General features: G+C 47.3%; 1 protein-coding gene across 3 annotated transcripts in view; it reads left to right on the top strand.

Moving 5' to 3' along the window:
* DICER1 (dicer 1, ribonuclease III) overlaps positions 1-25,912 on the top strand; it is a 95,173-nt gene that overhangs the window by 9,475 nt on the left and 59,786 nt on the right. For 2 of the 3 annotated variants that reach the window (XR_011024179.1, XM_068254732.1), the window contains exons 2-5: positions 9,212-9,292; positions 13,858-13,917; positions 18,023-18,198; positions 21,825-21,987. Coding sequence is in view for 2 of the 3 variants with exons in the window: in XM_068254732.1 (XP_068110833.1) it covers positions 18,085-18,198; positions 21,825-21,987 (277 nt within the window). In the remaining variant the exon portion in view is untranslated. The remainder of the gene's footprint in view (positions 1-9,211; positions 9,293-13,857; positions 13,918-18,022; positions 18,199-21,824; positions 21,988-25,912) is intronic. The other variant, XM_068254733.1, reaches the window with a different exon arrangement.

The following is a 25,912-nucleotide window of genomic DNA, read 5'->3' as shown; positions in this document are numbered from 1 at the left end:
CATGTTTTTAATTCAAAATATTTAGTTGCAGCACTCTGACACATATAACGATAAACACTCCTTCAAGCCTATGAGCATTTCAATGCATGCTTTTCACCCTTCTCTTTGCATAACTAGGGTAATACAGGTGGCAGCCATTACTTCTGAGCTTAGTAGGATGTTTTAGATCATGGGTGTGGTTGTCATCAGCTACCCTCCCTCACAGGGGCGTCGTCTATGTGAAATCTCACACAAGCGGAGATCACCTCCCCTGTGACATCATCAGTAGCAGCCTGAGTTTTGTTTTTGTTTATCTCCTCCACCAGTCTGCCGGATTCTGTCCCGGCAATATGAAAGGAAGGGAGGAGTTCCTCCAATAAATGTAAAATATTTTATATTTGTCATCATGCAGATGAAAAAATGCTGCTATTTATTACTATAATTTAGAAAATAGATTTTATTTCTGGACTCTTGTATTTATAATTTGGGTCCACTTTAACTGGTTCCGGCCACACAAATTGAAATCTATCCCCTGTTTGGAACCTGTTATTCCTCCTGGGGCATAGATTTCAGTCAGCCCGCCGGACGCTGCCGCCGATCGTACCGCTCTTCCGCCGCTGCAGCGATGCTGTCGCTATGGCAACAGAGCTTTGTGAGCTGATCAGGAGGCAATTTAATTGGCCCCTGACCCTGTGATCGCTGTGAGCCAATCTCAATAAAAGGACAGTCTTAAACCACTTTTTTTTCCCTCTGTCCTAGTTTTTTTCATCCCTCTAATAAATAAAATGGACGTAAGGTTTGAATATCATACAGAAATGAATAAACATTACAAACAAACAAAGCAGTTCTGAATCTTAAGTGGCACAAAAAAGAATGAGTGAGATACACTCCTATGGAGAGGGAAGGCTTTGGGTCCCGCAGGCAAAAACAGCGCAGGAGATTTGGGCGCACCATGCGCCACCGCAGGCCGAAATGTGAATCACGGCTTTTGTGGCGATCAGACGGTAATTTAGGGGGCCCTCAAAAGACGGAGCCTAAAATACTATAAAAACAGCATAATTTGGCCGCCAGCAATAGCATCCTATCCAAGACCATCAAAGGCTTTCCCAATGATAAGTCGTGGTGTAACAGCTGCTGAGCCGCCTCCGGAGAACTAAGGAAAAGGCGCACAAGTCCGACACCCCAGAAAAGTACAGGGGAAGCTGGGAACTCTCTAAACCATGAATTGAGAATCGTAAAGAGAGTGTTCTCTAAGAAGCTGGGACTCAGGAGGTGTGGAAAGGGCCCAGGGTGGTCACAAACTTCAAAGCCCCCCCTCAACACGCTGCCCGAAGCATCCAACTGGCTGAGGAGCTCAACGAGTTTTACTGCATATTCAAGCATTCCAAGCAACTCGGGATGACAGCGTCCATGCCATCAACCTCTTCTCCCCTTTCTTTCTCATTTCCCCCAGAGGGCCATGGTGCCCCAGTGTCGCTCGTAGTCCAGGAAGCGGATGTACTACGACACCTCTGCAAGCTTAACCCAAGAAAAATCCTCAGGCCCGCACGGCGTGTCGTCATGCTGCCTAAGAACCTGTGCATACTAGCTAGCTCCCGTCCTTACCTCTACTCACAACAGGTCCCTATCAGAAGGCAAAGTTCCACCTTGTGGCAAAAGCTCTACGGTCGCCAAAAAGTCAGGCAACACTAAACACAACAACTTCAGGCCGGTAGCCCTCAATCCAGTCATCATGAAGAGCTTTGAGGCGACTGGGCCTTAACTATCTGAAACGCTACACTAACGCCCTCCTTGACCCACACCAATTTGCGTACAGGGCTAACAGGTCCATTGACGACGCCATCAATATCAGCCTAACGTACATCATGGAGCACTTTGACAGGCCTGGCAGCTATGTCCGGATCATGTTCCTGGATTTCAGCTCGGCGTTCAACACCATCTGCCCAGTCACCCTACTTGACGAAACTTGGAGTAGACTCTACTCTGTGCGCATGGGTCAGGGACTTCCTAACAGGCAGGACGCAGAGAGAAAGCTCGGAAGCTGCTCATCGGAAGTGAGAACCACCGACATAGGAGCTCCGCAAAGAGGTGTGTTTTGTCCCTGCTCCTGTTCTCCCTGTACACCAACAACTGTGCCTCATCCGCGGACTCCGTTAAGGTCATTAAGTTTGCGGATGACACAACTATCATCGGCCTCATCATCACCAATGGAATGTGCACCTATCGCAGCAAGATCAGGAGAACCTACAGCTGGTGCAGGGCCAATATGCTAGGTTTAATAAGATTCACAGGAACCCTGTATCGGCTAGGTTCCGGTATATAGATCTGCCCCCTTGCAGAAAATGGCCGTGGCCTTTTCTATATCAGAGGCCTTTTTCTACAAGGTGGCAGGGCTACACGTTGTAACCCAGCAGATATGGGTCTCCGTTGAATCTTATTATATAGAAGACATGCTGGGACATTAATGTTGGCAATGACAGGCCAGGATGGCTGATAGGTTAGAGTGTCAGCTTCCTGGACAGGATGCCATCTTAAAGTGTACCAGAGATGTAATATAATTTTTTTTTTTTAACATAAGTGTTATAACATACCTGGGGCTTCCTCCAGCCCCATGCCCGCGGATCGCTACCACGCTCCCGTCCTCAGTCTTCTCCAGCTCTGGTACCGGGTCCTGTAAGTTCTGTCAGTCGCGGCCAGTCTACGCGGGAAAAGTGCACCCTCTAGGCATCTCTGCGGTTTCCTTTAATATAGCTTTACAATTCCTAAGCTTTTGCAGTGATAAGATGCCTTTTATGTTGCATACTTCCAATCATTAACCTTCCTGGCAGTAAGCCCAAGCTGAGCTCGGGCTATGCCGCGCAGGAAGATATCTCAGCTCCTGGTGGGGCGATTTGCTCCATTTAAAATGCTGTACGCGCAGCTAGCACTTTGCTAGCCGCGCGTACAGCTTGAGCGGCGGCGATCGCACGCAGTGGCGCAAGAGGGCCCCCGCCAGAGCCCTGCGCTGCCCGGACCAATGAGTTCCGGGCAGCGCTATGGGCTGGATCGGAGGCGTCTGACGTCAGGATGTCGGATGACGTCCATGACGTCATTCCGATCGTCGCCATGGCGACAGGAGAAGCCAAACAGGGGAGCGCGTTATATACGCGTTCCCCTGTTTGCTATTGATGCCGGCGACGATCGCACTAGAGGGACACATGCGCCCTCTAGTGGTGTTTCATGTAGCTACCACTCTGGTAGCTTTACATAAAACAAAAACAAAAAAAATAAAGGATTTTTGCCTATATGGCAAAAAAAATTAACCGCGAGGAGGGTTAAAATTGCGATATGCAAACTAGTGAAAAGGCCCACCCGTTTAATAATGGGGGCTGGGCAACTTTCCTCAGCCACGCGACCTCGGCCACTTCCAGACTTGCCTCCATCTCCAGTTGTCTCCCCACTAGAAACGAAAGTGTGATTTAGGGCCCATTTCAATTAGCATATTACATTTTGCATACGTTTTCATTTACGCGACTTTTCGTATGGGCTAACAGGAATCCGCAGCATGCAATCCATTATTTTTCTGCATTGCACCGAAAAATGTGCATGCAATGGAAAATACTCCGTTAACATGCATTGGTTGTAGTTTTGAGACGTAAAATCGCAATGAATATGTATGAAGTGTATGTAGTGGACACGGGCCCTAAGGGGACCCAAGGACAGGAAGGACAACGCACAGAGGTATGTGGCTCTAGCATGAACACACATCTGTGCTTGGCTAGCTTTGCACTGAGTCGGGTGTGCTTTGAGAGCCCTCTATTAGTAAGAATTGGAATAGCGGCTGAGAAATGACGAGGGAAATGGAAAGTGCTGTTGTGCCTCTAGGTTCCGTCATGCGCATAGAATCTGTGTGTCTGGTTCTGCTTCAATATTACAGCTCATTCGGGTGTGTGTGCGCACGCATGCGTGTCTTTGTGTGCGTATAAGTTTCTGTGTGCACACGCCTCCAGGACAGAGAGTCTTATTCTGGAATGTGTGTCTGTGTGTGCGCACGTCTCCAGAACAGAGAGTCTCATTATGGTGTGTGTCTGTGTGTGCGCGCGTCTCCAGGGCAGTCAGTCTCATTCTGGTGTGTGTCTGTGTGTGCGCATACCTTCAGGATAGCAGGGCTGTGGAGTCGGTCCAAAAATCCACCGACTCCGACTCCGACTCCTCAGTTTAGGATTCCACCGACTCCGACTCCACGACTCCGACTCCTCTAATTTGCATATTACAATTTTGTTGATTAAAAGTATGTAACATGAAATTCGTCTCATAACTGCCAACGCTTAGGAATTTTACAAGACAACTGAAGTGAGAAGGATATGTAGACTACTATATTTATTCCCTTTAGACTAAAACTAGTCCTTAGTAATAGTACTTGTAAAAGGTACAAACCGGAACAAAGAACATCTATCAGGCCCTAGGCAATGTAAGTGTGGGTACATGTAAGAATGATGTGCAGGTACTCTGCAGGGGAATGAGGAGATTGTAAACAGACAACACCTCTGTGTTCAATGTGCACAGCATTCTCAGTGGATTCCCTGCAGCTCTGTGAGGAGTGCATATGTAGAGTATAGTACTACTGTGTAACAAAGTAAACCTGAGACAGATGAAATTAAAGTTTTATACATACCTGGGGCTTCCTCCAGCCGCCTTCAGGATAATCAGTCCCTCGTTGTACTCCTCCACCACCTGGATCTTCTGCTATGAGTCCAGGTACTTGAGCCAGTCTGGCGTAGTGCGCATGAACACACTCCACCGCTAGGAGCATACTACACCTGTACAGCACTATTGCGCAGGTGCAGAATGTTCATGGCTGTGGGAGTGGCATGCGGCCGGACTGCGCTGACTGGCTGAATTACCAGGACTCATAGCAGAAGATCCGGGTGGTGGAGGACAGTGAGGGACTGATTAGCCTAAAGGGGGCTGGAGGAAGCCCCAGGTATGTATAAAACTTTACTTTTCATCCGTCTCAGGTACCCTTTAATTTGTAGTCACCAAACCAAATTTTAATAACATATCAAATTATTTGATTTCATCAGCAAAGGGAGTGCATACATTTGCATAAATCAGCATCAGTGCAGAATTATTTCCATCTCATTGACCATCTCTATTAGTGACACAGCTACACATCAGGCTTTATTCTTACAGCATAGATGTTATTTAGTATATATAAGAGATTCCTGTGTACGCATCATATATACAGTCACAATCAGATATGTATATCTGACCTTAAAAATACGGGGACTGCTTTATTGAAGCAGCACAAGTAACTAATTTTGATTGGTTTATTTCATTTTTGTGGACTAAGCACAGCTATTACTGTATATATACATTATTTTTAATGACTATTATCTGAGAAATAGAACATTTTATCATATTTTCTATTTTAATTACAGTTACAAATTCATTAGGAGTCGGAGTCGGTGCATTTTTTCCCGACTCCGACTCCGACTCCAGGCACCCAAAATTGCCCGACTCCACGACTCCGACTCCACGACTCCGACTCCGACTCCACAGCCCTGCAGGATAGAGAGCCTCATTCTGGTGTGTCTGTGTGTGCGCATGCCTCCAGGACAGAGCGTCTCATTCTGGTGTGTGTCTGTGTGTGCGCATGCCTCGAGGACAGAGAGTCTCATTCTGGTGTGTGTCTGTGTGTGCGCACGCCTCGAGGACAGAGAGTCTCATTCAAGTGTGTGTGCGCACACCTGCAGGACAGAGAGTCTTATTCTGGTGTGTGTGCACATCTCCAGGACAGAGCGTATCATTCTGGTGTGTCTCTCTGTGTGAGCACGCCTCCAGGACAGAGAGTGTCATTCTGGTGTGTGTCTCTGTGTGCGTAAGCCTCCAGGACAGAGTCTCATTCTGGTGCTTATCTGTGTGTGCGCACGCCTCCAGGACAGTCTCATTCTGCTTGTCTGTGTGTGCGCACACCTCCATGACAGAGTCTCATTCTGGTGCTTGTCTGTGTGTGCGCACGCCTCTGGGACAGAGAGTCTTATTCTGTTGTCTGTGTGCGCTCACCTCCAGGACAGAGTCTCTCATTCTGGGGTGTGTCTGTGTGTGCGTACGCCTCCAGGACAGTGTCTCATTCTGGTGCTTGTCTGTGTGTGCGCACACGTCCAGGACAGAGTCTCTCATTCTGGTATGTGTGTGCGTGCGCACGCCTCCAGGACAGTGTTTCATTCTGGTGTGTCTGTGTGTGCGCACGCCTCCAGGACAGAGAGTCTTATTTTGGTGTTTGTGTGTGTGCGCACGCCTCCAGGACAGTCTCATTCTGGTGTGTCTGTGTGCGCACGCCTCTAGGACAGAGTCTCTCATTCTGGTGTGTGTCTGTGTGCGTACGCCTCCGGGACAGGAAGTCTCATTCACACGTGTGCGCACGCCTCCAGGACAGAGAGCTTCATTCTGGTGCGTGTCTGTGCGTAAGCCTCCGGGACAGGAAGTCTCATTCAGACATGTGTGCGCACGCCTCCAGGACAGATAGCCTCATTCTGGTGCATGTCTGTGCGCATACCTCCAGGACAGAGAGTCTCATTCTGGTGTGTCAGTGTGCGCACGCCTCCAGGACAGAGAGTCTCATTCTGGTGTGTGTCTGTGTGCGCGCACGTCTTCAGGACAGTCTCATTCTGGTGTGTGTCTATGTGTGCGTACGCCTCCAGGACAAAGAGTCTCATTTTGGTGCTTGTGTGTGTGCGCGCACGCCTCCAGGATAGAGAGTCTCATTCTGGTGTGTGTCTGTGTGTGCACGCCTCCAGGACAGAGAGCCTCATTCTGGTGTGTGTCTGTGTGTGCGCACGCCTCCAGGACAGAGAGCCTCAATCGAGTGCTTGTCTGTGTGTGCGCAAGCCTCCAGGACAGAGAGTCTCATTCTAGTGTGTGTCTGTGTGTGCGCACGCCTCCGGGACAGAGAGTCTCGTTCTGGTGTGTGTCTGTGTGTGCGCACGCCTTCGGGACAGAGAGCCTCATTCTGGTGCGCGTCTGTGTGTGCGCACGCCTCCAGGACAGAGAGTTTCATTCTGGTGCCTGTCTGTGTGTGCGTACGCCTCCAGGACAGAGTCTCATTTTTGTTTGTGTCTGTGTGTGTGCACATGCGTATTTGTGTGTGTGTGTGTGTGTGTGTCTGTGTGTGTCTGTGTGTGTGTGTGCACATGCGTATTTGTGTCTGTGTGTGTGCACATGCGTGTGTGTGTGTGTGTGTGTGTGCGCGCACGCACACCTCCTGGACAGAGAGTACGACAGGAGTCTGCAGCCAGACATCAATTGCAGTGTCTGATTTCGTTGCCAATCTTAAGGTGTTTTTTTTTTGTTTTTTTTACCAGCAGTCACTGACTTCCCTGTTTTTCTCTTTAGTTTGTTAGCTCTGGTGTAGAGTTCTCTTTCCTTCTGTATGTGTAAACGGCCGTCCACAGCCCACATGGAAGTCACCTTTTTACAAGCTGTTCTAAGACATAAAGCACAACATCTTCCCATTCAGCCGCTAAGCGCTCTGTGGCCTCCGTGCTGACTGGTAGCCGGTCCGCTGAGACAGAGCCAGACATGTCGGGGGCCGCTGGAAGACCATGTCTGTCCTGCTCGCCCTGCTCCTGAGTTAAACGCTTCGGCTTGTAGCTGCTTTCCACCCACACTAATTGTCCTCTCTCCCAGAGCTGCCATGTACAGAGCAATGTGCTCACCTTCCCCGCTCCCTCTGCTGTGTTTCTCTCTTTACTATGGTATTCACATTCTGTTGTTCTTCTTTTTCTCTCCCTGTCTGTCTGTCTTTGCCTCGAACATCCCCATTGCTTTATTATTATGTTAAATGGGTGAGAGAGCCCTGCCCTTGTGAGCTTACAATCTAATGGAATAGGGGGGAACGAGGTGGTAGTATACAATATGTATACCTAGAGGCAGGGTGTTTTTAGGTTATATTTAGTAATGAGCACAACTTGGCCAGAGGTTATAGGGGGAACGTCCTACGTTGGAGCATATGCTTGTCAGAAAAGAGTTTTGAGGGAACGCAAAAAGATTTAAAAGGTTGGAGAATGACGGAAGTGTTTTGGAAGGGGATTCCAGAGGAAAGGTGAAGCTCGTGAGAAATCTTGGTATACACGAATGCGAGGAGGTGACTCTAGAGGATGACAGAATGACATTTCTTGCAGACCAGAGATTATGGTTGGGTTGGTATCTGGAAACTAGCGAGTCTTCCGTGTGCTCTTCTCTCGTTAATCGTTTTCCCACACATTTTTCTTTTCTTGATGACCCCCCCCCAATTCTTTGTTTCCCTTTCCTTTTCTCTCATTCCCACCTATGTTGTACTTTCTCCCTCGAACCCCACACGTTTTTTTCCCTTTGTCGTTTTATCCCTGTACATCTTTTTCGGCTTCTCCCCTCCCCGCTTTTCTCTCTTCTCCTCGTAATCCTTCACTTTCTCTTTCTATTGTTCTCTTTCTTCTTCCTTTGCATCCCTTCTCATCTGACCACCCCTTATTTTTTTCGTTCCACTCTTTTCCTCCAAACCACACTTCTCTTCCCCCACCCTTCTCCTCCATCGGATTTCTCTCCTCCTCCACCCTGCTCCTCTCTACCCCACACCACCACCAGGTCTCTCTTTTCCCCCACCCTACTTCTCTCTACCTCCCACCTTCTCTCCCCCCATCCCACATCTGGTTTCTCTCTTCCCCCACCATACTCCTCTCTACCCCACACCACCACCAGGTCTCTCTCTTCCCCCGCCCTACTTCTCTCTACCTCTCACCTTCTCTTCCCCCCCCCCCCCCATCCCACATCTGGTTTCTCTCTTCCCCCACCATACTCCTCTCTACCCCACCACTACCACCAGGTTTCTCTTGCCCCACCTCTTTTGTGTTTCTACCTCTCCCCTTTTTCACTGCTGGTTTCTCTCTTGTCCCACCCTACTTTTTTTTTTACCCCTCCTCAACTAACATGTCTCACTTATACAACCGCCGCTCCCAATTCACTTCACCCACACTTCTTATTCCCAACGCCCCTCTTAACTTCTGCCCCCCAATCATTCTTCTCCTCTTTGCATCCCAGACTATCTCTCCCGTTTATTCGCCCTCGCCCATCTGCCAAGAAAGGCACATTGTAATCAGATTTCCTGCAGCGCACGTGAATTCCCTGCACAGCGAAATACGAGAGAGCAGGCCCAGCACATGGCTTCTTTTAAATGACTTTTGTGGTAAATGGAGCTATTTTATGTTTCCTGCAGGTTGCCGAGAGTGATACTGAGTTACCAGCAGCGGGCCGCGGGGACGTCTCATAATCAACGCTGAGGTAAAGGATTACGCAGGTAATAAGCTGGAATAGATCTGCCTCTCTGTCAGTCCTGGCCGGTCGCTAAGTACACACAGGGGCACCATATGCGAGACCTCAAACGTCTGTGTGCGTCTCTTTACAGCCCCTCGGCATTGTGTAACGCTCACCGCGCACCGTACAGCCGTGTCCGCGCTGTGTAATTACTCAAATAAAAGCAATCTTCCGCACCCATTAAGAGGCCCGGACCAGCAGGACGCTCGCGGTTGCCACATGACCTCATACTACGGTTAACCCGTCGGCAGCCGGCGCCCTGGCTGGGCTCTGTAGTTGGCTCTGTGAACGCAAGGTTTAAAAGAGGCAAACAAGTAGAATGTGTTAAATGGCCGTGTAGCAGAGGAGGGTGGGAAACCAACATAGGAATTAAGTAACACAACTGGAGCAGTAATCTGGCCCTATAAACTGCCAGCCACCCAGTGGGTAAACAATGACACATACTCCTGCCGCTGGAGCGATCGCTGGGCGTGCTGACAGGGAACGTATAATGTGTCCATTGAAAACACAGGACTGGTTTACTAAGAGGTCTGTGGGCTGGAGAACTCAAGGGATCCTGCAAAACTGGCCTGGATCTCCCAAAGAAATGTAAGTTACGGGTAGCTCCAGCGGACGGTTCCATCACCCTATAATGGAGGACGAGGAGGCGCCCCAAGAGTAGTTACACCTATCGGTGGCTGGTAGCAATATAACCTCAAAAATAAGGACTAAGCCTTTAGAAGTATAAGGACTGCTCTTATTGATCTGAGGAAGCAGTAACCTGCTACTCTGTTGGGAGTGGTCTGTCCCTACCAGTCACTTCCTGTAAGTCCTTCAGACCACTCCCCCGAGCTGCTCCGTCATCCGCTCCACCTGGCACTTTGTTGGGAGTGGCCTGTCTCTCCCAATCATTTCCTGTAAGCCCTGCAGACCACTCCCCCTAGCTGTTTAGTCCTCTCCACCTGGCACTTTGTTGGGAGTGGCCTGTCTCTACCAATCACTTCCTGTAAGCCCTGCAGGCCACTCCCCCGAGCTGCTCCATCATCCGCTCCACCTGGCACTTTCTTGGGAGTGGCCTGTCTCTCCCAATCGCTTCCTGTAAGCCCTTCAGACCACTCCCCCTAGCTGTTTAGTCCTCTCCACCTGGCATTTTGTTGGGAGTGGCCTGTCTCTCCCAATCACTTCCTGTAAGCCCTGCAGGCCACTCCCCCTAGCTGTTTAGTCATCCGCTCCACCTGGCACTTTGTTGGAAAATCTCACCAAATAGCGACCATCATTCCGGTTGTATGTCGATTCTGATAATGTTTTTCCTCTTGAATTTTCAGTCGATATCCAATCAGAAAAATGACCAACGGTATATATATGTGTAGGATCTGAAGTTAAAATTGCATGGTGTATGAGTAGTATATGAGTTCTTAAAAGGTCTTGAGCTTTTAGTACCCCCTCCTCAGAACTGAAAACTATCAATAATGGAATTGTAGGTAAACCAATTTTTACAAACTTATACTGTATATACTGTATATTCTGGCGTATAAGACTACTTCTTAACCCTTGAAAATCTTCTGAAAAGTCCGGGGTCGTCTTATACGCGGGTGTCATTGATGCCGGGTGATACGCCCTATCCTGTTACCGCCTCTCAGATCTCGCTGCTGAGGACTGTAGTGAAACGGCGCAGGCGCACATGTGTGAGATCTGAGAGGCAGAGAAGGAGGTAAATAGGATACAAGGGCGGGGCCAAAAGGGTGAAAGAGGTGTGTTTTATGGGCACAGCGCTATCTATTCTTCCATACCGCTCTGATAAACAGGGAGAGCTGACCAATCCGCTTAGGGAGAGGGAAAGTTGACCAATCTAACCAGTCAATCGCCTATATACTGTTACAGTGGGTTGCAAAAGTATTCGGCCCCCTTGAAGTTTTCCACATTTTGTCACATTACTGCCACAAACATGAATCAATTTTATTGGAATTCCACATAAAAGACCAATACAAAGTGGTGTACATGTGAGAAGTGGAACGAAAATCATAGATTATTCCAAACATTTTTTACAAATAAATAACTGCAAAGTGGGGTGTGCGTAATTATTCGGCCCCCTGAGTCAATACTTTGTAGAACCACCTTTTGCTGCAATTACAGCTGCCAGTCTTTTAGGGTATGTCTCTACCAGCTTTGCACATCTAGAGACTGAAATCCTTGCCCATTCTTCTTTGCAAAACTGTTCCAGCTCAGTCAGATTAGATGGACAGCGTTTGTGAACAGCAGTTTTCAGATCTTGCCACAGATTCTCAATTGGATTTAGATCTGGACTTTGACTGGGCCATTCTAACACATGGATATGTTTTGTTTTAATCCATTCCATTGTTGCCCTGGCTTTATGTTTAGGGTCATTGTCCTATTGGAAGGTGAACCTCCGCCCCAGTCTCAAGTCTTTTGCAGTCTCCAAGAGGTTTTCTTCCAAGATTGCCCTGTATTTGGCTCCATCCATCTTCCCACCAACTCTGACCAGCTTCCCTGTCCCTGCTGAAGAGATGCACCCCCGAGCATGATGCTGCCACCACCAGTGTGACAGTAGGGATGGTGTGTTCAGAGTGATGTACAGTGTTAGTTTTCCGCCACACATAGCTTTTGCATTTTGGCCAAAAAGTTCCATTTTGGTCTCATCTGACCAGAGCACCTTCTTCCACATGGTTGCTGTGTCCCCCACATGGCTTGTGGCAAACTGCAAACGGGACTTTTTATGCTTTTCTGTTAACAATGGCTTTCTTCTTGCCACTCTTCCATAAGAGCCAACTTTGTGCAGTGCATGACTAATCGTTGTCCTAGGGACAGATTCCCCCACTTGAGCTGTAGATCTCTGCAGCTCGTCCAGAGTCACCATGGGCCTCTTGACTGCATTTCTGATCAGCGCTCTCCTTGTTTGGCCTGTGAGTTTAGGTGGACGGCCTTGTCTTGGTAGGATTACAGTTGTGCCATACTCCTTCCATTTCTGAATGATCGCTTGAACAGTGCTCCGGGGGATGTTCAAGGCTTTGGAAATCTTTTTGTAGCCTAAGCCTGCTTTAAATTTCTCAATAACTTTATCCCTGACCTGTCTGGTGTTTTCTTCGGACTTCATAGTGTTGTTGCTCCCAAGATTCTCTTAGACAACCTCTGAGGCCGTCACAGAGCAGCTGTATTTGTACTGACATTAGATTACACACAGGTGCACTCTAGTCATTAGCACTCATCAGGCAATGTCTATGGGCAACTGACTGCACTCAGACCAAAGGGGGCTGGATAATTATGCACACCCCTACTTTGCAGTTATTTATTTGTAAAAAAAATTTGGAATCATGTATGATTTTTGATTTTCGTTCCACTTCTCCTGTGTACACCACTTTGTGTTGGTCTTTCATGTGGAATTCCAATAAAACTGATTCATGTTTGTGGCAGTAATTTGACAAAATGTACAAAACTTTAAGGGGGCCAAATACTTTTGCAAGCCACTGTATATACTGGGTACCACGTACAGTGCAGCACCAGTATCTGTTCATACATAGCACCAGTATATGATGTTTTTTTTTATTTTTATTTGGTGTGCGATGGAAGAGGCGAGTATATCCCAAACTCTGTTTTAACTGGAAAAGTTGAGGAGGTTGTCTTATACGCCGGAATACACAGTATTGTACAAAGTTACGTTTTTAAAGGGACACTTGAGTCAGGAATAAAAAAATCAGTTTTACTCACCTGGGGCTTCTACCAGCCCCCTGCAGCCGTCCCGTGCCCTCGCAGTCACTCACAGAGCCTCCGATCCCCCACCGCCAGCTAGTTTCGTTTTGGCTGACAGGGAGTCGGTGGGCTTTCTGCGCAGGTCTGGCCAGGCGTATCCTTTTTTATGTTCCCGTCCTCAATAGCACAGGACGATATTGCGGACGGAAATGCAAGGAAAAATACGCGTGGCTGCCTTGCCAGGCCTGTCAGCGAAAACGAAACTAGCTGGCGGCGAAGAACCGGAGGCTCAGTGAGTGACTGCGAGGGCACGGGATGGCTGCAGGGGGCTGGTAGAAGCCCCAGGAAAGTAAAACTGATTTTTTTTATTCCTGGCATAAGTGTCCCTTTAATGACCTGTTTCTCTTGTACAAGTGTAGTAATGTGTTTTTGATTTTTTTTTTTTTTTTTTTTATGGACTTGGTAATCTCTAAAGGCCCATACCCACTAAATGATTTTTCGTGAACGATTTTGCGTGGCAAACTATTTTTTTTTTTTTTTTTGCAATATGCAACATAGTTTAAAGAAAAGTTGTGTAACAACGCGTGACACCTGCGGCGATCGTTTGTTTTTGAATGACCGTCACGTCCGATTAAGTCGCTGAGGGTCGTTATCATTGACTTGCACATGCTTTACCGCGATCGTGTTTACGATCATTTCCACGATTGTTCGTTTCTGCTGCCCCAAAGATTGCAGATTGGGCCAGATGGATCGGGAAAGCGATCGGTCATCCGCGGCAATCCCCAATTCCTCTGGTCGTATCTGCTGGTGGGTATTCAGGGTACATTGTGACTGTAGTTCCAGTTGTGTATCTTCTCTCTGCAGATATGATGTCACAGAGCGTCACATGTACCACCCCCCTGCTGTCATCACAAGCTAAAGCTGGTGAGTGGATTCCTTGCGTTCTGCTACCGCTGTGTACCCAACAATGGCCCTTCTGCAATTCAGACTTTCTCCTAGGAGGTGATATTTTCACACTAAGGTCTCTTTCACAGCGGGACGTTACAAGCGCACGTTAGAAAATGTTCAAACGCAGACTAACGCACAGCAATACAAAGTCTGTGCGACATTCACAGTGCACACGTTGCGTTGTGTGTAACGTGTAGCAATATTTAGAAAGTGCTGCATGCTGTGCGTTTAGCAATACATTTGCTGCGTTATGTGTGTTGCACATGCTCAGTAATGTTGTTGTCTTTTTTAACGCATGCGCCGTTTTCGTTCCATCAGTATGCAACGAAAACTGCACCAAGAGACACATAACACAGTGCAAAATAACGTCCAATTTTAAAACCTACATGCGCTGCGTTAGGGGCACGTTGTGCGACTTTAAAGTGAACCTCCGGACTAAAAATCAGCAGAACTGAAAAGGCTTGGTGTTTCTTAAACAGTTTCACAGCATTAGTACTTTGTTTTTCTTGCTCAAGCATCATTTTTAGCTAAGCTCCACCCCATCAAAGAAATCTGCCCGGGCGGTTTTTCCCTGATGCTGTGCAAAGCATGATGGGATTGCCTATGTTGTTGTTCTCGTTGCCTAGCAACTGGGTGGGGTGATCAGCACACAGGACAGTTGGAACTGTGTCTCATGCTCCTTGTCATCTCCTTTCAACCAAAAAGATGGCTGCCCCCATGAAATCAAACATTTGCCTGTTCATTTAAAACAGGGTGGGTAAGAGATTATATTACCTATCTATTTTAATTAACACAACTAATGTAACTTAATGACAGTAGGTTTGTTTAGGCTGGAGTTCCACTTTAACGTCGCATCAAACGCAACGTCCCACTGTGAAAGAGGCCTTAAAGTGGATCAGAGATAAACTTTTACTCATTCCATAATTGTCTTCCTTTCATATAGTTTATAGGGCATTCCTCAAGCCAAATACTTCTTTTGTTTTAATACTCTAATTCCCTATAAACTAAACAAGCCTCACCAACGGCTCCTTTTGTGCCTTGGCACTGTAGCAAGGGCTTATGGGAGCTCAGTCTAGGCAGGAGGAGGAGGTTACTAGCCAGAGATTTCAGAGGCAGGAGGGAGGAGGAGAGGGGACAAATTTACACCCAGGCAAGCTGATAGCATCTCCAGCCCTCCGCCTGTGACAATGTGACAAACAGAACATGGCTGCTGTCATTGTATCACAGGAATAAATAATCATACACTTTTGAAGCTGTTTGCAGCTAGATTTGCTGTGTAAACTATCTAAACTTTAGTTACGATATATAGATAAGTTACTTGTTATAGTTAGTTTTTTTCATCTCGGATCCGCTTTAAAGAGGAACTCCAGTAAAAATAATGTAATAAAAAAAGTGCTTAATTTTTACAATAATAATGTGTAAATGATTTAGTCTTTTCTCATTATAAAATCTTTCCTCTCCCTGATTTACATCCTGACATTTATCACATGGTGACATTTTTACTGGTGGCAGGTGGTGGCTTTTTGGGGGGGGCAGTTGTAAACAGCTGTTATTTCCCACAATGCAACAAGGCTCGCACAGTGTGATGTCAGAACCATGGCCCTGACATCACACTGTGGGAGGGGTTTCACCACAATATCAGTCATACAGCGCCCCCTGATGGTCTGTTTGTGAAAAGGAATAGATTTCTCATGGGGAAGGGGGGTATCAGCTACTGATTGGGATGAAGTTCAATTCTTGGTTATGGTTTCTCTTTAAAGTGGACATGAACTCAGAACTTCCTCTCTGCTCTAAAAGATAAGAAACAGCAAAATAACCTTTAAAGTAAAACATTTCTTTGTTACAGCTGATACAAATCCTGCAGTGTCTACTTCCCGCTTTCATGGGAGCAGACATAGGGTTAACATACAGTGCTTTCAAATTAGCTTATCTGCCATGGCAGTCAGCTGACACAGGAGAGATCAAATTGCAACTTGTGCAGATGAAAGGGAATTAGGCTAAACTCTCTAAATACATACAGGGTGCATTTCTCTATGCTTTCCTTCTGTCCTTTTGGTATTTTTTTTGTCAGATCGACAGGTTGAATCAATCATTTCTGGTATGTCCGGTCTGCCTCGAACGAGAACTGGATTGATTTTCAGATCACTACTAAACACTATTGATCCCATTCCCGATTGGAAGCGAACATGTTGGAAATTATCGATTTGGGAAATATCGTTGTGTGTAACTAGCGTTAGCTAGAGAAGGGGTAGAGATTGCAGACAGGGCACAGTATGGACAGGTAGAGGGGTAGAGATTGCAGACAGGGCACAGTATGGACAGGTAGAGGGGCGGAGTTTGCAGACAGGGCACAGTATGGACAGGTAGAGGGGCGGAGTTTGCAGACAGGGCACAGTATGGACAGGTAGAGGGGGCGGAGTTTGCAGACAGGGCACAGTATGGACAGGTAGAAAGGTGGAGCTTGCAGAGTACAGTGTGGATAGGTAGAGAGGTGCAGAGTTTGCAGACAAGGCACCATATGGAGAGGTAGAGGGGGCGGAGCTTGAAGACAGGGTACAGTGTGGACGGGTAGAAAGGGGGTGGAGCTTGCAGACAGGGCACAGTATGGACAGGTACAGAGGAGGTGGAGCTTGCAGACAGTGTACAGTATGGACAGGTAGAGAGGGGGTGGAGCTTGCTGACAGGGTAGAGTATGACCAGGTAGAGGGGCGGAGCTTGCAGACAGGGCACAGTATGGACAAATAGAGAGGGGCCTGAGCTTGCAGACGGCACAGTATGGACAGGTACAGAGGGGGTGGAGTTTGCACACAGGGTACAGTATGGACAGGTACAGAGGGGGTAGAGCTTGCACACAGGGTACAGTATGGACAGGTACTGAGAGGGGTGGAGCTTGCAGACAGGGCACAGTATGGTCAGGTAGAGAGGGGTAGGAGCTTGCAGACCAGGCACAGTGGACAGGTAGAGAGGGGGTGGAGCTTGCAAACAGGGTAGAGTATGACCAGGTAGAGGGGTGGAGCTTGCAGACAAGGTACAGTATGGCCAGGTAGAGGGACGAAGCTTGCAGACAAGGCACAGTATGGACAAATAAAGAGGGGGCGGAGCTTGCAGACAGGGCACAGTATGGACAGGTAGAGAGGGGTGGAGCTTGCAGACAGGGCACAGTATGGACAGGTAGAGAGGGGGTGGAGGTTGCAGACAGGGCACAGTATGGACAGGTAGAGAGGGGGTGGAGCTTGCACACAGGGCACAGTATGGACAAATAAAGAGGGGGCGGAGCTTGCAGACAGGGCACAGTATGGACAGGTAGAGAGGGGTGGAGCTTGCAGACAGGGCACAGTATGGTCAGGTAGAGAGGGGTAGGAGCTTGCAGACCAGGCACAGTGGACAGGTAGAGAGGGGGTGGAGCTTGCAAACAGGGTAGAGTATGACCAGGTAGAGGGGTGGAGCTTGCAGACAAGGTACAGTATGGCCAGGTAGAGGGACGAAGCTTGCAGACAAGGCACAGTATGGACAAATAAAGAGGGGGCGGAGCTTGCAGACAGGGCACAGTATGGACAGGTAGAGAGGGGTGGAGCTTGCAGACAGGGCACAGTATGGACAGGTAGAGAGGGGGTGGAGGTTGCAGACAGGGCACAGTATGGACAGGTAGAGAGGGGGTGGAGCTTGCACACAGGGCACAGTATGGACAAATAAAGAGGGGGCGGAGCTTGCAGACAGGGCACAGTATGGACAGGTAGAGAGGGGTGGAGCTTGCAGACAGGGCACAGTATGGACAGGTAGAGAGGGGTGGAGCTTGCAGACAGGGCACAGTATGGACAGGTAGAGAGGGGGTGGAGGTTGCAGACAGGGCACAGTATGAACAGGTAGAGGGGCGAAGCTTGCAAACAGGGCACAGTATGGACAGGTAGAGAGGGTGGAGCCTATAGACAGGGTACAGTATGGCCAGGTGGTGGGGCGGAGCCTATAGACAGGGTACAGTATGGACAGGTAGAGGGGTGGAGCCTATAGACAGAGCACAGTGTGGATGTAAAATCTCATGTATGGAGCACAATCGGCAATAATAAATGTGTTGTGTTTGCAGAAAGCTGTGCGGCTGCTCAGTTGCAATGATTTAAGTCGCTGGATGTGGGAGAGACTTTCAGCATGGCAGGCCTGCAGCTCCTGACCCCGGCCTCCTCCCCCATGGGCCCCTTCTTTGGGCTGCCCTGGCAGCAGGAGGCAATTCATGACAATATTTACACCCCCAGGAAGTATCAGGTATGTGGAACATTCCGTGTGATGTGTAACATTTCTGTGTGTAATTCTTGTATATGAAGACCCAGCTTCTCACCGCTCCAGCAGGTCTGATCCATGAAGAGACTCTGTAACAAAATGTTCACCCTTATTTCTTCTATACGTTCCTATACCTGTTCTAATGTGCTCTGTCTTACTGCAGCCTTTCCTAGTTGCACAGTGACTGTATTATCTCTGTTATATAATCTAATCTTCTTTCCTTTGTCAGCTTTGTCGGCTCAGGCTGGAATGTGCTGCTCTGCTGTGATAGGGAGAAGTTATACACACCCTCTCCACGCCCCTTTCAGGCTCTGTATGAGTCACAGACTGAGCTACTCTCAGCCTATCACATGCTGTTAGCAGCCAAGTCTTTTGTTTGTAAACACTGCCTAAAACTGGCAATTATAAGGCCGGATTGCAGCAGGGAGTGGCAGAAACAGCACAGAGGGGCCCAGGAGAACATAGTGAATAGAATGGTATGCTTTTTATTGTAAGAATTTTAGAGTACAGATTCTCTTTAAAGTGATCCCAAGGTGAAAATAAACTGATAAGATAAACAATTATATCTATCCTCCTACTGCTAAATATGACTTTTAAGTATCTCAGGGTTTTCTTTTATATTTCAAAATTTACAAAGTAGGTTGAATGTTTTACTGTCTTTAATCAGTGGCAGCCTATTAAGTGTCACAGAGGTAGCCTTGCCCTCAGAAGTTGTATTCTGCCAGGAAAACTTCTATGGCTGTAATTTGCTTATCAGTGATGTTTACTATATTCCTGACAAGCTACCAACAAGACAGAAGTTGTCACTTCCATGCCTAGAAATTAACTGATTATTAACTACTTTGTCCTCCTTGACGTAGAACTACGTCAAGGAGGCCATGTGCGCTCCCGCGGCCGATCGCGCACACGTGCTCCCGGCCGCGGATCGTTAGCCCAGGAATTAATGAATTGGGTCATGGTGCCCGATCACTGATTCCTCTCCCCCGCAGAAAAAGCAACAGCTTCTCTCGGAAGCTTCGCTTTTTCTGCCTCCTATGTCCCTCTAAGTGTACATGTTACACTTAAGGTGGGTACACATGTCAGATAAAAGTCTTTGGAAAATGAAAGATCACAGACCAATTTTACCCCCTTTCATGTAGTATGAGAGCCATACTCTACACAGTCTATTCTATGGAGCTGAACTCCCCATCAGACAGAAATCTTTGCAAGATGCTGCACACACAGATGCTGTACACATGCAACAGTTCAGTATCTGCAAAAGATCTGTTCCTGCAAAAGATCCGTTCCTGCAAAATGCATTCATAGTCTATCATATCTGCAGATCTCATACACACCTTGTTTAACGGACAATTATCTGTAGATCAGATCCACCAGGTTGGATCTTCAGATCGGCAGATAATTGTCTGATCTGCAGATGAATGTCCATTAAACAAGGTGTGTATGAGGATATGCAGATATCATAGACTATGAATGCAATTTGCAGGAATGGATCTTTTGCAGGAGCGGATCTTTTGCAGATACTGATCTGTTGCGTGTGTACAGCATCTTTGTGTGCAGCATCTTGCAAAGATTTCTATCTGATGGGGAGTGCAGCTCCATAGAATAGACTGTGTAGAGCAGGGGTCTCAAACTCGTGGCCCTCAGGCCATTTGCGGCCCTCGATACAATATTTTGTGGCCCTCGCCGGCAAAAGCTTCCTTATAGTTCGCTTCAGTGCACCCAAGTAATCCGCCGCATCCCCGCCGCTAAACGAGGGCTGCAGAGCCCCCAAATCTCCCGGGGGGCAATCCGCCGACATTTCCTAGAAGGGGCAGAGCTTTCAGCTTCAGCTCTGCCCCTCCTGATGTCAATCGCCGCACGAATCGCCACCTCTCCCCGCCCCTCTCTGTGAAGGAAGAGTGAGAGGGGCCGGCAGAGGCGGCGATGCGCCGCAATTGTGAAATTCCTTATGCGGCCCAGCCTCATCCTGACTTTGCCTCCTGCGGCCCCCCAGGTAAATTGAGTTTGAGACCCCTGGTGTAGAGTATGGCTCTCATACTACATGGAAGGGGGTAAAATTGGTCTGTGATCTTTCATTTTCCAAAGACTTTTATCTGACGTGTGTACCCACCTTTAGAGTGACGTCATGTAAACAAACTCAAGGTTGCCATCTTGTGGGCAAAAAGTAAAACTACAACTAAAAGTAAAAAAAAAAAAAAAATACACATATATTTACCCAAATCAAATACTATTTACATCCCACCCTCCCAAAAATACCCACATAAAATGTTTAATAATAAAAAAAAATTACACAAAAAACCCACAAATATTTTCCTAAGGGTCTAAACTTTTTAAATATCTATGTAAAGATGAAATATTTCCTTTTTTTTTTCTTCTATAAGCTTGTAAATAGTGATGGATGCAAAACGGAAAAAATGCACCTCGTGATTACGCAGCATCACTGTTGCTCCTGCCTGTGTGTATTTTCTTTGCCTGAGGAAGCGGACTTGGGATCCGTGAAACGCGTTGCAAAATTTGTTTTTTCTAGAAGGAGTAATAATAAATTTTATGGTTTTTACCACACCAAATTGGTGCTTGTGTTTTTTGTGAGGTGAGCAAGTCCACCATTGCTACCCACAATTTTATCATTTTAATTTGATCTTTAATTTGATCTTTTATTCTTCTGGCGCCTCCTTATATTAAATACAATATGTGGGTTTTAATTATGGAGGCATGTATTATTTTAAAACTATAATGGCCATAAACTGAGAAATCATGATCTTTTTCAGTTTTTTTCTTATTCTTACTGTTAAAATGCATTTACAGTAAGGTAGCTCTTAGCAAAATGTACCACCCAAAGAAAGCCTAATTGGTGGCGGAAAACCAAGATATAGATCAGTTCATTGTGATAAGTAGTGATAAAGTGATAGGCTAATGAATGGGAGGTGGACATTGCTCGGATGCATAAAGGGAAAACGACCGAGGGCTTAAGTGGTTAAGAGGGCATAAGCCTGTAAGCATTTCAGCATCCATATATCCCTTACCTCGGGGTCCCCTTTTAATTTAATCAAGAAGGTATCTCCATCCACAGCACTGCTGCTCGCTTGGTGGTTTGTAGCCCTGAGTAAACACTAGTGACTGTTATACGAAGGAATCCCTGGAGATCAGCACTTACAGAACTACATATTGCAACTTTCCCAATTGTGGCATTTGCAGTGAACATTAACTGAAGTCCCTGACCGGTATCTGCACCATTGTATGCGTCCTGCTGCTGCCACATGATTGGCTGATTAGATAACTCCATCAATACGGTGTAAATGAAATACACCTAGCTGTAGTACAAAGTACCTCAACTGGCTGAACTGCTTTTTTTAAAATGAAGGCGGTACCAAAATAATTGTCCATAAATTAATAGGACTCCTCTTAGCCTTGTTCAACTACTGTTTTCAAAAGCAAAAATTACCATAAAATAAACCCCAGAAACCTCCAAGCATCATTATGTGCCTTTTAGCCCAGGCAAAAGTTAATTTATATAATGTCTTGTTTAGATATTAAAAATGCAAAACTCTGCTTGCTTTGGTCATATGCTGACTTGTGAGTAATATTTGGCTTATTCCTTCCTCCTCCTGCAGGTGGAGCTGTTGGAAGCAGCTTTGGACCACAATACTATAGTATGTTTGAATTCTGGCTCAGGGAAGACTTTCATTGCTGTACTACTTACTAAAGAGCTGTCCTATCAGATCCGGGGAGACTTCAGTAAAGGCACCAAGAGGACAGTATTCCTGGTCAACTCTGGTGAGTATGAGCCACACCCCATTCCTAGAGATTAATTGTAAGTTACTGTATTTTTCTGTAGTTGTACCTTGATTTGGCGGTGCAACTCTTGCCATAAGGCCTGTTACACATCAGAAACGTGCAGGAGAACGGCTCCTGCACGCGTTGCGGCGTGTCGTCGGGAAACTCCGGTGCGCCGCTGAGTAGCGGCGGTAGTAGTTAATTAACCTGAAGGGGAAACGGCGATTCCCAACGATAAAATGCGCCGGGATGCGTCGTATCGCAACGTATCGAAATGCAGCGTCGGGTGTGAAAGGTAAAATGAAAGTCTATCGACTTTCCTTTTACCTCGGTTAATGCAAAGTATAGACCTTGCATTAACCTCCTTAGCGGTATGGACGACTATATACGTCCATCACCGCCGGAGGTCGCCGCTCAGGCCCTGCTGGGCCGATTTTTGTGAAATAAAAAGCAGCACACGCAGCCGGCACTTTGCCAGCCGCGTGTGCTACCTGATCGCCGCCGCTCTGCGAGGGTCCCCCCAGCCGCCTGAGCCCTGCGCAGCCGGAACAAATAGTTCCGGCCAGCGCTAAGGGCTGGATCGGAGGCGGCTGACGACGAGGTAAGCGAAACAAGGGAGGCTGCTCATTGCAGCGTTAATTTACGCTTCAGGAGCGCCCTCTAGTGGGCTTTCATGCAGCCAACTTTCAGTTAGCTGCATGAAATAGTTTTTTTTTTTATTTAAAAAAAACCCTCCCGCAGCCGCCCTGGCGATCTTAATAGAACACCAGGGAGGTTAAAACGCGTAAAAAGGGCTCTGGTGTGAAAGAGCCCTAATTGTTCATGCTCCTTCCTCTCCAGGGGTGTGTCATTTTTGGGGGGTGTGACCAAGCTAACACACGGCAAACCTGGTCAGAGTGCTAAACGTCCAGATCCCACCAATGTATAAGGGCGGGTGCAGCCGTTAGAGAGCGCGTGTGACTGGCAGGCAGGTTCTCAGAGCCTATCGCCCAAAGTGTTCAGTCACCAAGGGAGTTAAGTTTTTTTTTTTTTTATGGAATGTATACTGTACAAACGGAATGGATGTGACAGGATCCAATGTTAACCTATGGATCCATTCACATGCGTCCGTTGGTACGGATACGTTCCTTTCCTTGGTCCTAAAAAAAGCTGCAGGCCCAAATTTTCCGGACCATTCTGCCCAGTGGAACGGGAAAAAAAATGCTATTGCATTGTGGGCAATGCGGAACGTCTCTTCACACTAGTGAAGAAATGGACCATTTCATCCACGGGGGATGTGGAGACGCGAACCTGAGCGGCGGGAGGGTGAGGAAGGGTGCAGCAGCCGGGCGGGTGAGCGAGGGTGAACCGGGCCTAATATACATGCCTAAGGCTGCCGGTAGAGGCTTCCTTCTTCTTCCGCTCATGTGACTACATGACGCGTCATGTGACTAGTCACATGACACGCTGTGTAGTCACAGCACAAGAAGAAGAAGCCTCTACCGCTGACTTTAGGTATATATTTTACCAAGTATTTTACGGCAAACGGAGTGAAAATCGATCGGTGATCACCGGATCCAGATGGCTCTGTGCACACTGGCAGATGGTGAAAACCATCTGTTTGCCAGTGTGCGCAGAGCCATCCGGATCCGGTGAAGCGAAGACCGCATCCACTTACCAGATCCGTTTGGCTCATTATTTCTATTGTGAACCGGGCCTTATTGACAGCTGGGAAATTTGCAAACATTCAGGTTTTTGCTCCGTTTTAAACAGGCTAGGGCTGCTGATGTCTGTTTAGCATGGAAAGTATGAGAGGGTTGGCAAGTTTTCCCTGGAGAGGCAATACAGAGCTGGCCAGTAAAGTGAGCATGTGGTTTTGGCATTATAATTATCGATTAACACATTAGCAGCTTCAGTAGAGTTATCTCTACTACAAGGGTTTTGCTAGGTCCACCCTTGGAGGACGGGTGCTACCTCTTTGTTTCCTGTCTACAGAGAGCAACTTCTTAACCTGAGTGGGGTACGGTCTTAATCTCCCCACCCGCCTATACTGAGGTTGCCATTGGGGAAACCCACGTTTGCAAGAGTAACTACTTCTATGTTGTCCACTTCCAAATAACAATAACAATAATATTTATATAGCGCTTTTCTCCCTGGGGACTCAAAGCGCTGTGACCCTGCATTATGCAGTCTCAAAGGCTAGGGAAAAGAGGTGAGTTTTTAGCCTTTTTTTAAAGCTGTCCAGAGAAGGAGCCTCTCGTACTGATTGTGGAAGTGAGTTCCATAGAGTAGGGGCTGCATAGGAAAAGGCCCGAGCACCAAATGTTAAGTGTATCCTGGGAATAACCAGCTTCATCTTGTTGGCAGAGCGGAGGGTGCGTGGAGGGGCATAAAGTTCCAATAGATCCGCTATGTATTTGGGTCCCATGTGGTGTAGAGCCTTGAATGTCAGCAGGCAGATCTTAAAATTGATTCTCCATTTTACTGGCAACCAGTGAAGAGTTTGCAGTACTGGGGTGATGTGTGAGCCGCGGGGGACATTGCAGTACTGGGGTGACGTGTGAGCTGCGGGGGGCATTGGCTAGGAGTCTGGCTGCAGCATTCTGTACTAGCTGTAAGGGGCGCAGAACCTTATCTGTAGATCCGATGAACAGGGCGTTGCAGTAGTCTAGGCGGGAGGATACAAATGCATGAACCAGGGCCGGTAGGTCTTCAGCTGGGATAAGGTGTTTGATTTTCGCTATATTTCTTAGATGGAAGAAGGAAGACTTGACGACAGCTGATACCTGCTGTCTGAGTTTTAGATTTCCATCCAGGATCACCCCAAGGTTTCGCACAGAGTCTTTATACTGTACAGTATCTCCCCCAATTGCTAGTTTGAGGTGGTGAGCGTTTTGAACTTTATCCATCATGTGTGGACCACCTACCACCAACACCTCTGTTTTGTCAGAGTTCAGCCTCAGCCAGCTGGTGTTCATCCAATTTTGTAAATCCACTAGACACGCATTTATGGATGCTGATGGGTCTTGGGTGCCAGGCTTGAAGGACAGATACAGTTGTGTGTCATCTGAATAACAATGGTATCCTAAACCATAGTTCTGGATTATTTTGCCCAGTGGGAGCATGTAGACTGCAAAGAGTAATGGTGATAGTACAGAACCCTGTGGAACTCCATAGGCAAGTGGCACTGGATTAGAGTAGTGTGTGCCCAGACATACTTGCTGTGTCCTGCCAGATAGGAAGGTCTGAAACCAGCTAAGAACAGTACTCCTTAGGCCACAGTAATTCTTCAGTCGCTGGATTAGTATTTCATGATCCACAGTATCAAATGCTACAGACAAGTCAAGAAGAATCAGAATTGAGCAATCACCCTTGTACCTTGCAGTAAGTAGATCATTCATTACTCGGACTAATGCTGTTTCAGTGCTGTGCCTTTTCCTGAATCCTGACTGAAAAGTATCAAAGATGTTGTTATCTGTAAGCCTGGCTTCTAGCTGGTTGGCGACTGCTTTCTCGATAACTTTTGATAGGAATGGTAAGTTCGCCACAGGTCTGTAGTTGGTTACAGAATCAGGATCTAGTGATGGTTTCTTCAGGAGGGGTTTTATGATTGCTTTCTTTAGTTCTTCTGGGAAAAGTCCACTTTGCAAGGAGCACTGAGTGATTTTGTGAAGTGCTGGCCTGAACAGCGCTGGGCACTGCATTAAGGATCCAGTTGGGCCAGGATCCAGGTCGCAGGTAGTGGGGCGGAGACTTTGAATGAGAATTCCAAAATCCTCTACACTCAGAGTGTCAAAGACTTGCCATGGTGGTACGGTAGTAGGCATATGCAACGTCCAGTGGTCAATTGATGTTGTTGGTGTAATGCTGGCACGGATGGTAGACACCTTGTTTGTGAAGAAGGCAGAGAATTCTTCACACCTTTCCCTGGAGTATGTGGTTGGGG

This window comes from Hyperolius riggenbachi, chromosome 9 (genome assembly GCF_040937935.1).
Source record: "Hyperolius riggenbachi isolate aHypRig1 chromosome 9, aHypRig1.pri, whole genome shotgun sequence".
Lineage (NCBI taxonomy): Eukaryota > Metazoa > Chordata > Amphibia > Anura > Hyperoliidae > Hyperolius > Hyperolius riggenbachi.
This window is presented reverse-complemented; position numbering and strand designations above follow the sequence as displayed.